The sequence below is a fragment of the Bombus bifarius genome, unplaced genomic scaffold (genome assembly GCF_011952205.1).
Source record: "Bombus bifarius isolate JDL3187 unplaced genomic scaffold, Bbif_JDL3187 scf7180000010252, whole genome shotgun sequence".
NCBI classification, from domain to species: domain Eukaryota; kingdom Metazoa; phylum Arthropoda; class Insecta; order Hymenoptera; family Apidae; genus Bombus; species Bombus bifarius.
In genome coordinates, this window is record NW_022885576.1 from 553,988 (window position 1) to 568,308 (window position 14,321).

The 14,321-nt window shown below is 30.4% G+C and overlaps 1 protein-coding gene across 1 annotated transcript in view; it reads right to left on the reverse strand.

Annotated features, from left to right (window-relative positions):
• Positions 1-14,321, reverse strand: part of LOC117216217 (serine-rich adhesin for platelets) — a 133,394-nt gene that overhangs the window by 35,721 nt on the left and 83,352 nt on the right. The window contains exon 8 of the mRNA XM_033462788.1: positions 5,201-5,334. Within this exon, the coding sequence (XP_033318679.1) occupies positions 5,201-5,334 (134 nt within the window). The remainder of the gene's footprint in view (positions 1-5,200; positions 5,335-14,321) is intronic.

The following is a 14,321-nucleotide window of genomic DNA, read 5'->3' on the forward strand; positions in this document are numbered from 1 at the left end:
TTACACGTTATGTTATTTTGTTACGAACATCTTGGAATTTATTTATATTTACTGCATTTTTACGATCTTAAAATTATTTAATTTCTTCTAGCCAAATCGTTTTGCATGTAAAGAATGAAGATCTATTCGATCTATTCTAAGCGATATTTGTCAGTATAAAACCTTTCTGAATGCCCCGCTATTAAGAGACCAATAGAAATAGTGGGAATAATGTATCTTGTATAACCTCTAGGAACACGGTTTATATCGACTTAGGTAGCAATGTTACATTTATTATAACTAGTTTGCGGATTTTTATTCATTTGTATAAAATTTAAAGGTGTGCGAATTACATATCTATAATATATAAAATATACAAAGTAAAGTATTCGATATAATTTTTAATAGTTAAAGCAAATTTCTATCTAAATTTTGTTTCTTCAGTTGTGTTTATAAAATTCTAAATTTGCATAAAAACCTGCAGCTTAATTATAACTTTGATAACCTACTTATACATATAAATAAAGAGGCGGACAGAATTTATGCTGCAACAAAATGTTTCTGATTCTAGTATGAGTGATAGGTTTTAATAATTGTTACTGACGTGATAATATAGTAATAATAGAAGAAAATATGACAATAATAAATATTTAATATAATAATATTAATAATAGAAATAATATTTAAAAGGACAGATTTATATATATAAATACTATTGTACTATTATTACTATTATAAACTATTGTAACGAATGTACTAAATGATGTAATTTTCAAGTTATGTCATGTTATAGGGAGTTAAAGTAAGCAAGTAAATGAAAATAAATAAATTTTAGGTATATATTTCGTGGTTAGAAATAAAAAACAATTCGAGTAAATAAAAGGGATTTTCGAAGAGCTTTGGGCATCCAATTTTTGTAAATAAAAATAAGAACACGAAGAAGAAAAGTAACGAGAAGAATGAAAATGAGAGGAATAAAAAGTTGCGGGAATAAGAATAGAGAGTGAAGAACATGTGTCTTACATTATCCGGCAATGTTTTTCACGACTATTCGTAAACTTATATATTACTGGTAGCAAATTTTTGCACCCTTTCCACGACGCATATTTGACGAAGCTCCAAGAATACACCTTAACAAATCGTACAATCTTCGATTCTATATTTAAAGTCATGATAGAGTTTCGATAAAAACACATTCTTTACATATGTTTCCTAAATATAAGCATAGACGATATATAACCGTAACATTTTTCATATATATACAATACATACCCTGTCCCACGATCGTATATGTACACACGGCATATAAGTCTGACAACTTCCGTAGTGGGGGTAACGGAGACTCTTACATGCACATGCGACATTTTACTATATGATCTCGCTGTGATCATATTTCTTTCTTTGTTTTCTTATTAAGAACAATAAAGACAGCTATATGGTCATAGCGAGATCCCGCGGTAAAATATCGCTTATGTGCATTCAGCCTTAATGTCGTGATCATGACCGTAAGATGCGCTTTGCAAATCGGCAACTATCCATAGCGTTTAAACTTTTACATTTAACGCCATTCTTCGGTGAAAGCAATAAAGCAGTAAAGAAAATAAATGAAACTGAAGTAAAGTACTTTTCATAATTTTTCAGAATATATTTAAAGTAACTATAGAATATTTCGTGTGACACAGAAAATGTTGTGTACGGTCGTGCTACAGATTGAAAACACGAGGTTGCGCTGTACGACAAAGCTTCACAAATCGATTGAAGCATTTTACTGCGAACAAATTGAGAAACATATCCTGATCTGTCTTATGCCTATAAGACTTAGCCTCAGCCACGGCCATATATACAGATCGGAAAATGTTTCTTAATTTGTCCGCAATACGGCGCTTCAATTGACAAGTTAGGATTCGTTGCGTAACGCCATCGTGTAAAAGTAGTCAGAACCTTTCTTCTCTGTCTTCGGCGTGGAAAGAAAAAGCGATAATGATAATAGATACCAATTTCTGTCTTACATATACGATTATTGTAATTATACTTTTATTATTTTATATCTAACTTATGTCTGATAAATGTTATATAATATAAATATTTTTTTCATTATTAAAAACCTTTGTAAAGTCTAAAATTACACTATAATTTTGCTTTTACAATAAAAATAATATTGAAGTTAATAATATTGAAATGTTTCAATCATGTATACTTTGGAAGTGACATTTACATGTATTACAGATAGAGCTAATAGTTACACAATTTTTTAACGAATTTAAGAAAATTAAAAACAAATTTACTTTCCAATATACACGTCAAATTTAAACATATTAAATATATGTATGCATATTTGATTTGGAAGTTGTGATTTTGTTAAATTTTTCGTTGAAAATAATACATATTTAATAATAGTTCGTAATTAATTCATTTAAAGTACAATTTTCTGTATATATATATTTGCCTTAAATTAATGGTAAAGAATTGTGAAAAGTTATTTAGTTCAGTCATTGAGTAAGCTTAGTGGTTTAATTTATATTTTTTACCTTCGATGCTTTCACCAAAGGATGGCGCTAAATACAAAATGCTAACTTCTCGACTGTAGCACTCAATGACGGCCGATCTGTAAAACACAATTCCCGACATTAAGAGCTCCCTCCACCGGAGTTTCCACACCTGTTTATACAACCGTATAGTATCCTATATCTCATTCATTATTTCATAATTATATATAGTTCAAATTTCTTGCACTATTAATGTTGTAGTATTGTATGTGCTTGTAGTATGTACTATTCTATGGTAAATCGGTAATATTAAAAATGATATTAAAATTGAACATGAAATAAAAAATGCAGAGAAGAAAATCAACTGCATGTTAACAAATATCGATAAAAATGAACTTAAACTAGCGTCGATAACGTAGAAAGAATAGTGGTTCCATCACTTAAGAAACATTATCAAAATGTCGTAGGTATCATCTTTACCAACTGCCAGATACTACTTACCGACCATTACAACTTTATGTATGTGTTTAGTTGGTAAGAGAAAAAGCAAAATCATTAACGAACAATTTATGTATCAAATTGGTAACTTTTCATTTATGAGTTTGTCGCGTATCTCATTCATTTGACTAGATACATAAGCAGAAAGGATAACCTTGTCCCATTTCTCTAATATGATAAAGCACCTATGAGAAGAACGTTACTTCTTTTCTATACGATTCTATTGAATTTCCCTCTCTCTTATGTTCCAAGCTTTCATTGTGACCTAGATTCTTCTCGCGTTTCGTCGGACGATATATACAAATGCTTTACATATGTATAATGAGTTAGAGTAGAGGGAAAGACAAAAAAAATAAACGACTTGCGAACATTTTGTTTATGTTCCGTTAGTTATCCAGCAACCTTGTGCGAAAACCATAGCCTAAGGACACCATAGACGCGTAACGCGATGCAGATATTGGATATCGTCGTCTTGCAAACATGAGCTTCTTATCTCGCATGGAATGCGTGATAATGAAAATTTACCGCTGCAAGAAGCTTGTATCAGGGAGAACGAGAAAGAAGTGAAAAAAATATTTGTATATCGTTGTTTTACATTAATCGTCTTCAACTAAATACAACTTAAATTAATAATTAAAGCATACGAGAGCTAAGAAGTCAATACGCTTTGAACTCAGTCTTTAGATATATGAGATGTTCCATTTAACTTGCACGGTTGAATGTTGTTTTATTATCTAAAATCACGTCAACTTTCTAGGATTATTATCAGCGACTACTTTTTTTTTTTATTAAAATAATGCACATGTCATGTTTATTTTATGACTCTGAGGTGTCGTTTTTCAGACAATTATCATGTTATTCGCGTATAAATTTCTAATACTAATTTCTAATAAAGGCATAGAGCCTATTAACATAGTTGAATATAAAAAGAAAAGATATAAGAGAAGTTGATCTTGGAAAGCATCAGCATAGTTAAAACATTTCTATTAATGCGATTGAATAGGATAGATAATTATTACTATTATTTTCATTATTATATTTAATAATAATTAATTGATTCAAATTAATTGAGTTTCGAGCTCACTAATATTTTTTAATGAAACTTTATATATTTTAATATGCCCTCAATATGCTCGTACATTTGATTCTCTAAATAATGGAAAGATATTAATATCTACTGAGAAACGTTTCTTTTATCTTTGTATCAATAGACTATAATCTACAGAAAAGCAAAAGCGTACAAAATCTTTATATCGAAATTTCTATTCGCTTTCAGTTTATTAGAAAACACTATGAATGTTGGCAATTTAATTTAACACATTTTCTTAATGTGATAAATACATGAACTTCTCGGCCTTCAATCGCCAAAATAAGAATAATTTTATGGGTGTTATCTATGTACGTAATATTAATTCATGCGCTAAGGCTTCATCCGCTTTCACCTTCCGACAAAATATTATCCGACATTCTTCTTTAAAGCCATCATAAATTACACATATTGTATAATAATAATCGTCTTGTTCACCATTATCTATTTATTTACCTATTTATATTATTTATTTACTATCTTATATACTATAAAAATATTTAAAAAGTAATAAAAAAATGATCTCGAAATATAAAAAAAAAACAATCTAAAGTGAAAATTTTCGATCGTGGTCTTTTCTACCAAATATATAAAATATTGTTTACTCAGTTTCATATTTTTGTGGCCATAATTAAAGAAATAGGAGCCACACAGGAATTTGTTTTATCCAATAAATACGTATTTATTATAATTATTAGAATTTAGAGTTATGGATGTTCATATAAATTCAAATTGTTATTAACTGAAGGCTAATCAAAAGAATGGAACTTAAACAGAGCTGTGTCTTTCATCTACTAATAAACATAATATACCATGCTTTGGATATTTACATTTACATTACATTTTATACATTTTTACACTTTTAAATATCTCGTCAATCCATAAACATCCGCAGTCTAAGTATTACAGTGAATATTTTGAGTATTTTTTTAAATTTTCTATATCTCTGCATATTGTATGGATGCTCTACATTCTTACATCCACAAGTCTATGTGAATGGAACATATCGCAACTATTGCAAGTTTATGTGGAACACCCTATATATTACTTATCCCCAATAAAGATCTTGGCAGATAGAAATAGATTACGAAAATCAACATTGATGAACCAGCATCGAGTTATAAAAACTTAGATTAGAGTTAACACTCACCCCTCTCGCGTCTCGGAAGAGGATGGCGGCGTGCACAGGATCTAGACAAGCATCGGAAGCTCTATGAGGAATCGCGGGTGTACCCAAAGAGAATCGTCTGGCACCAGGATCCAAAGAGCTCCGTCTAAGTGCGCCTGAAATTTTCAATTCATATTTTATCGTTGGTTTAATATAATGCGAAAATTATAATTAAAAAACCGAGTGTCTGATATAAAATTATAAATGATAATAGAAATTTAAACTGCATGAAAAAAAAGAAGAAAAGACGTTATTGGATTATAATTTCTATTTCTATTTCTTAATTTTAGTTAATTTAATTGTAATAATTTTTCTATTAAATTAAATTTTAAATTAAAGTGAATGTTACGTATTAACGTTATATGTAATAATTAATATATGTATATCAATCTATTAATTGAAGCGTTATAGAATAAAATATTAACGAAGAAGAACCAATTTAAATTAAGAGAATATTGGTCCATGTAAATGTAGATATGATATAATTTATTTATAACAAAAATGAACCGACATGCTTAAAAATAGGAGGTTAAAAGATCACGATATTATTATTTCGAGTGACGAGCTAACTGGTTTTATAACATTAATATTCTTCTCTTCTTCTTCTTCTTCTGCGTTTTACGTCACATGGTTCATTAAAAAAAGGCAAAATCAATCGTGGTTTACCTCGAGCCGTTAGAAATAACGGGGGGCATGTATGTATTAGGTTTTCCGGAAAGTTCGTTCCGATTTTCAAGGAAAATTCAAATGCAGCACATTTAAATTTCGGTATACGATTGAATTACATAGGTGCCATTTTGTTCCACAACCTTTCTCCATCTTTCACGCAAATTGAATATTTCATCCTTTCAGAACTTCTCAGGTTTTTCGACGAAAAAATTTTCAATATGATTTTTTATATCGACAAAAGAGTTCAAGCTTTTACCATTAAAGGAATTTTGTAATGATCTGAAAGGTGAACATCTGAGGGCGCAATGTCTGGTGAATACGGTGAGTGGGGTAGCACATCCCAAACAAGTTCCAACGGCTTTTGTCGAGTAGACAATGGCACATGAGGCCGTGTATTGTCCTGATGGAACACGACGCTCTTCCGATTCGCTAGTTGCCTGGACGTTTTTGTTCAACTGCTATTTTTAATTCGCCTAATTGCGAGCAATACTTTTGCGAATTTATCGTCTGGTTGTTTAGTAGAAACACCAGACACAGGGTATAGCTTTTTTTGGACGAAGACCGCCTTTTGGGGTGGCTAAAGGTGATTCGTTCCGCTTTCCTCAAGATTTTCTCCACTCAACATTATTATAAATAATCCATTTTTCATCGCCCATCACTACTTACTTCGAAAATGGTGTCGAGTGTCGAGCGAGTTGCAAATGGAAATACGATCATTCAGATTTTTTTCCGTTAAATCGTGGGGAACTCATACATTAAAATGGTTTATATAGTCAAGCTTCGCAAAATTCTCGTGGATGGTGGATTTTGATATTTTTAATATTTCTGTTAATTCACGTGTCGTATAGCGTGAGTTATTCTCGATCAGAGTTTTGATCTAATCTTCATCAGTATGGAAGGTCTACCCGGGAGTTCTTTATCTTCAAGAATCATCAGCTTTAAACCTAGCAAATCACCTCTGCATAATTCTTTCAGCTATAACGCCTTCAGCATAAACAGCGCGTATCTTATTTGTTGCTTGTGCGGCATTTTTGCCCTTCCGGTGGAAGAAAGGCATCAAATGCCTATAATGCACTTTGTTTCCTTCCATATTTAAGAGCGTATGAAAGTAACAAAAATTAATGTCTGCTAGCCAAATTTCTTTCTAAAGATGTTTGAAAGATCACCTTTTAGAATATGTACACATGTCATTTGTTTTCGATCATTCTGATATATTCAAACCTGTTCTAATGTCACCTACCGAAAATCGGCACGAATTTTCCGGGCAACATCTCATACGGTTCTTTCTCCATTACATTTACATTGCTAATCTTTGCATTTCGTCAGTTTATAGCTTCGATATTTTTTACAGCACAAAAAGGAACAAGAAAAATACTAATAACAAAATTGTTTATTTCTACATAAAAGATACTGTAATTATAAATTTCGAATCACAAAATTATTTTTTAGTTTCCAAGATCACTGATAATTTTGTTATGCTGCTTTTTAATAGATTAGTTGTAAAGATATAAGAACATGATAACAAAGATTCTCAAATACATATATTATCACCTCATATCGACGAGATCAGAAATTTAAAAAGTACAAACTCGAATACTAAAATTGTCTTTTTACAACGCTCTTTACATAATACTTATTTTATACTGCTGCAAATAACAAAGATACGGAGGCAGAAAAGACAAATGAAACATCTTGAACGTATGTTAATGTATCCAGAAACGAAGGTCGCTCGGTAGTTTCGCAAGATGTGTCAGAATCAAAGAATAATTTGTCATTCGATGAAAGTTGATGCCTTGCATGTTAAGAGTTATCATTTATATTTCTACCTTATGCATTTTCCATCGTATTGTATATGTAAGCGCCATAGTCGGTAAATATTTCTTTCCTATTTACCAGTGAAATATAAAACTACTCTAATGACCCAAGTCGGTAACAAGAATATCATATTCCATCTAATAAATCATATTCTATTTAATCAACAAAATTAAAAAATATACCACACATTACAATATTGTTTAAATTGTACCAAAACACTTTTAACGTTTAATATACAGGGTGGTTGGTAATTGGTGGTACAAGCGGCAAGGGGGTGATCCTACGTGAAAAAGGAAGTCGAAAATATAGAATAAAAATCTTTTTTTTAATTCTTTTTGTTTTAATTTTTCCACCGAGACAACGATCTACAGTGAGATTCGTTATAACGTACCGCACGCGTACCGAGCGAAAATTCAAAGTCGATTTTCTTGAAAACAAAGCCTCAAACGAAAAATTTTTATTCTATATTTTCGACTTCTTTTTTCGCGTAGAATCGCCCCCTTTCCGCTTTTACCACCAGTTACCAACCATTATAACCTGTCAACCTAACCATTTCTTAATCAGAAATTTTTATAATTATCGAATTGAAAGTCAATAAACACAACTTACTTTTATTTAAAAAAATTATATAAAACATACAAAGTGAAATACTTTTAATATGGCCGATTAGAAAATTGTAGATGCATAAATATCAAAATTATTATGTCCAAGAAATTGAGAACTTTATGTAACAACGAGTTTACTCGTCTTTCCCAGCTAACAAACTGATATACAAATATGTATATGCGAACATGATACACATTAACAGACATCTATTTTATTATTAGGAAATATTTGCTCATCGTATACAGTAATACATAGACATTAAGCAGATTCTGTGCGTAGCGCGTCAACAAGTTTCCTGTAAAACTTCAGGTTTAAATTATGAAATTTTGTGGATAAAAAACTTCTTGGAAGACTTTATATTTGAATTATGTTGCGATACTTGCAATAAGATACTCATCGTTCCTTTTACGCGCCATTACAGTGGTGCGTCATTGGATATGTAAATTCGGCCCATCATGACCCATACGTGAATCACCGAAAATAAAACTTGTTAAATTTCTTCTTTCTGATAAATTTTATGCTCACGGATTGGCCATACTGGTTGACCAACACTGGTTGGCCTTAACGAATTATAATTTAACACGATTTATGAGCAGACGTGTACAATGTACATCTGCTATATTCTATGGGAATACATAAAATCCCATGCCACTCTTTATTTACATTTTAATTGTGTTCGCATTGAACTCGCTCATGAAGTACATCTCTGTGACTCATTCTACATTTTCCTATCATTTTTTTAGAAATTTCTATGATTATAGAATTACATGTTACAGTCGAATCTCGGTAATTCGAACCACAAAGGAAGAGCTGGAGTCCTTGAATTATAGACTTATCGAAAGTTTCCAAGTAAAAGAGATTTAACAAACAAAGATTCGACATACTGAAATTTTTTTACGAACGTACAATTACATTCATCTTTTCAGAAAGTGTTAGTATTTCAGAGTTCGCACTTCCGGTTGGAATTCGTCGTATTCAACGTACATAAATAAAAAGTTAAAGATGCGGGAGATGATAGCAAGTGTACGACTGACGAAGAAAAGATTAGTTTCACGGATTTACACGTAGTTGGAGAGCGACGAAGTAGGGGTAGGTCTTATGTTATCCGTTCTACATTATTTCAGACAATCCTAAAAATAGGAGGAAAGGAGACAATATAGAAATAACTGGCTTCTTATATCTTACAACACATAGCATAACTATGGTTACACTTCGAGTTGCAATAGAAATTCAACTTTTAAAGATAAACACTTCGACTAATAGAGGCCTGACTGTTCTAAGTTCGAGTTACCGAGATAAAATAATGCATCTGCGATTTTATTTCGACGTCTAGAAGTTCTCGCAGCGAAGCGAAAGGGGATCAAGATTGTAGTCTTATAGAGGTTCGAGTTACCCAGATTCAACTGTAATAAAGATAAATCAATTTCAGAAAGGTGGATCGTAGTCTTACAAATTAAAAATATAAGTATCGTGTAATTTACATAAGTACATACATACGTGTGTATAATTTCAAATATGAAGATGTAATTTATATGTACGTTATAATACAACGATAAAGATGTGATTTGCTTGCAACCGGAGAGATTCATTGTATTAAAATAATAAGAAATCTATTATTGTATCGAGATAGAAGATAAGAGACCGTTGTATACAAAGATGATTGAAAATTCGAATGATTGTGGAAATTCGAGTTGTTTGGTTTCGTCGCTTAATTGTTAATAGGTTTATATTTACGATGATATCTATTACGAAGCTATCATTAAAGGAAATCATGTTAATTATCATGGGTGAAATATTTATTTTAAAAATCAATAAGGTCAAACACAAATGCAATTTTTCTTATCATTATATTCAACATTAAAGGACAAATAAATATCAGTATTATTACAGGTCAACGTTAGAATAAAATTCGCATGACGTGACATTTCATCCATGATAGTCTTTAAAAGTTCATCTAATTATGAATTATCATATTTTGACAAGTGTGAAACAAAATTATAACTATTACATACCTAGAATTAAAGCTTTTAGCCTAGTTTAGTTTACTTTAGTTTAGCCAATTTAGTTCATTAAGCTTTATAAAAAATGCATTCATCCATGGTTACCAAAAAGTATTGACTTATACTATGACTATGACTATATTTTCTTATAAATTTACTCGATTATAAGCCTCTTATGACATTTAGTAGGATGATGTTTTTAAGAGCTGAGACACGCGACTAAATCCAAATTGTCAAAATCTTGACATACGCCATTACGATTTTCAACCCGTTAATTATTACAAATATGTATAGTGGCTGCAACAAATATTTGCACATCACTGTATTTATTATAACATTTACATAGCAATAAATTAAATATATATTAAAATATATTATCATTTGGTAGTATGTACTGTCATATGACTGCAACAATTTCGTACTACCAAAATGAAATGTAGAACCTGATAAAAAAATTTTCTTTGGAAAATAAGTGTATCTATAGATAAGGTGTGCAAATTCTTCGTGACCGTTATAGATCACTTTGCTGCAAATATAGTGCTATTTGCAGCAAATAGTAACTGACGACGATAATTAACAACGATATGTAGATAATAGCGTAATCATAAGCAGACAAAATAGCTGTGTATAGTAGTGTAATGATAAGCAGATAAAATAGAAATTTAAAACTATGATATTAACACATAGATATGTGATTTTTTAAAGCAAAGTTTTACCGCACATGCTTCGTAAGAAAAAATAAGCTATCGCATAGCCCGCATAAAACAGAATGTCTCATTTCTGTTGCGTGATATTACCTCGTTTGCATTCTTCGAAACGTGAGAAACGAAAGATTTGAATTCTGCAGATTCTCACGATTTGGATGGCGTGGCGCAGCGCGGCGTCAAAAGCATCAAGATTTCCGGTCGTGTATTTCGTAAAATAAACTTTTTCTCGTTAAAATTTCCTATTGCGTACGATACAGGAAATCGGAATTCGTTTCAATCGTTAGTTTCGGATGGTTATTTTATTCCCTATACAGATTGACGTATTTAATGAATAACTTCACGTTTCTATGAATATAAATAAAGAAATGAAACCTACGCAGAAATTTCGTTCGCTCACGAAATACTGTAACCAAACTTCTCATAAATTCTTAAATATATTTGAGGTCTAACTATGATGCACAACGGTGGAAGTGACCTTTGGAATAAGTAGAATGGAGAAGGAACGTTCGGCTTCGGTTTCCTCGTTACATTCCACATTCGCATCGCTCGGATGATATTTCATCTCACGGTCAGTTAATTGACATACTCGATCAATTTTACCTTGAAGAAATTTAACCTTCTTTCCTGCATTTCCAGGATTTTACCGATATAAATAATAATGCAAATTAGAGAAATGAAAATATGGAAAAAACAATAGTTACTTCTATGTAATAAAAGCTTTCTATAGTAATCATAGAATAATACGAACAAAATGAAAACAAAATATCTACAGAATATGGAGGATTCGGAGAAAAAAAGTAATAGTATATATTATACATACAAGTACATTATTTTGTCATTCACATTTTAATAGTAAGTTAATATAATATAATAAGTAAAAATCAGCTTATGTTGTGAATTAGATTATTAGACAAAAGTTGCCTTGCTTGCTCGAATATTACGTGCAAGATTTTAAACTAACAATAAGGTCGTAGGAGGTAGGCGGTGGGAGGATCTAAAAATATATGTATACGTGAATAGCTGATGAAGCTGGTAAACTCTGCAATGAGGTATTGAATATGTAAACCACTTATTGTTAGACAGCGGAATAGTTACACGATCGGGTCAAGGTGATTCTTGATCTTTCAATGGTAACTGAACTCTACGGAGCTGAGCTTGCAGAACAAAATATAGCGTAACGTCATTTATTTGGGAGCCAAAAATATAGTAGAAACCCACAAGTATAGTGCAACTACAATAATTGTAAGTCTAGCACACTAGTAGAAATAATTCGTAATAATTTAATAGAATAATTTCTTCGTTCAAACGAAGAGGAAATACAGGCCTATATTTCAATAGAAATTAATCGTTTCACGCATATTATATTGCACATTCATTACGCAATAAAGAGAAAGAAATAATATATGAAATTTCAAATTTTTATCATTTTTAAGTATCAGTATTTTATAATAATATTTTTTTATAGGCAGACGAAAATTACATGCAGTTGAAAAGAGCTCATACATAATGCATCAACGGCATAAAGTTACCTCATTCTATATACTATTTCACCCTCTTTTTATAACATTTTTTCCCATTTCTAATCGTTTAAAAAATAAACCTTGCGATATTTACACGAAATATCTTTTATTTCTACTATTATTAATACTTATATTATTAAATGCAAATGACAGTATAAATATTTATACATTTATCAGTGCGTTCTACGAGTGAAAATAAGAAGGAATATTATATAAATATAAATTGTCTGAGGTCTTATTAAAGGATTTCAATAAAAATACGAAATATGAAAGAAACGAGATCGTGGTTATTAAGTACAATTCAAAAAAGGAAAAAGTTGTAGCCTTATTAGCAAATATCGATATTAAACTTTGTTATGCATTTAGTGAGAGTGGAAGAAGTTATTGCTTATACAGTGTCGAATAGTGAGAGATATTTTGAATCAAATAAATATTGTCTCATTTGGAGCAAGAATTAAATGCAGTAATTATATAGGAACGCCCGAGATTCGCAAGTAACAAAAACATTGATTTTAAACACAATTATGATGGCGATTTAATTTCTTGAACTACATTGAACCCCTTCAAAATGATACTTAAAATTGAGAACATTTATTCATGAACAATATGAAAAATTGTACAAAACTTATGAATCTCTGAAACAAACGATGTAGTGTTAACCAATAGAATAATAACTTTATATAAAGTTTTATATAGTTTTCCTTGAATTTCATCGATCATGTCCATAGATATTGAATCCTTGCAAAAAATGCTTGGAACCATATTCTGACAAACAACATTAAAGATTAAGAAAAAATTAGGGAAACGATGTATGTGTTATCCAACAGAATGAATAAATTGAATTTTCCATCAATTACATCAATCATATCCATTAGAATTTTATTCATTGATAACGCGAAGAAAAAAAAAGGAAGAGTTCCTATAAAATCAGAATCAATACGTGATGAAGTGATACGCGGAATTAAAGTTTCATTCAATGAGAAGAAAAAAATCAAAATGAACTATGCAGAGGACTAAATGCAATTTTTACTACCGTCAATCTTGTATCGACAGAAACGACGAACATTTTGAAATAGAGAAATAATTCTTCGTGTCTCGTATCAGTGCCTGTAGGTAACCGTAAATTCATTACTCCTTTGCATTTTATATTCTTCTTATGACATTTTGATAATAAATTTTATAGTGATAATTTATAGTAACTTTAATAACGATGATATTTTTATATAATTAATCCATTAAATATATTAAATATTTAATTTAGAAATTAGAATTATCGTTCTATATTTATATTATTCGGCTAAAACTTGATTATCATAATAATAATAATTGACATTTACATGTCGAACCATGTAGACTTCCAATGACATATACATTCTACATACATATACATATCTTTAAATGCTTCAGAAATTCGAACGCGAATAGTCTAATTCAATTTGGCACATCGAAATAGAGGAAATACCCACTTTCGACCATCTTGAAAACAACTTGCGTAATGATACGTAATAGGAAAATTAGCGTAAACCACAACAACAATTTCAAATATTCTCGTAAATAAACACGTCTTACACTTGCAATTTTATGACGCAAACAAATATAAAAGTCTGAAGTTACTTAAGTTGCCAAATTAAACAAAAAGAGAAACGATCTATAATCTATACGTACAATATTTTTCATTCGAATTAATAAAGCGTTAGATCTTCGATATGAAATTGACTTTAATTTAGAATAGAGATATTAATTTGAAGTATTAGAAAACAGAATAGCAAAATCTCTGAAAGGGTTT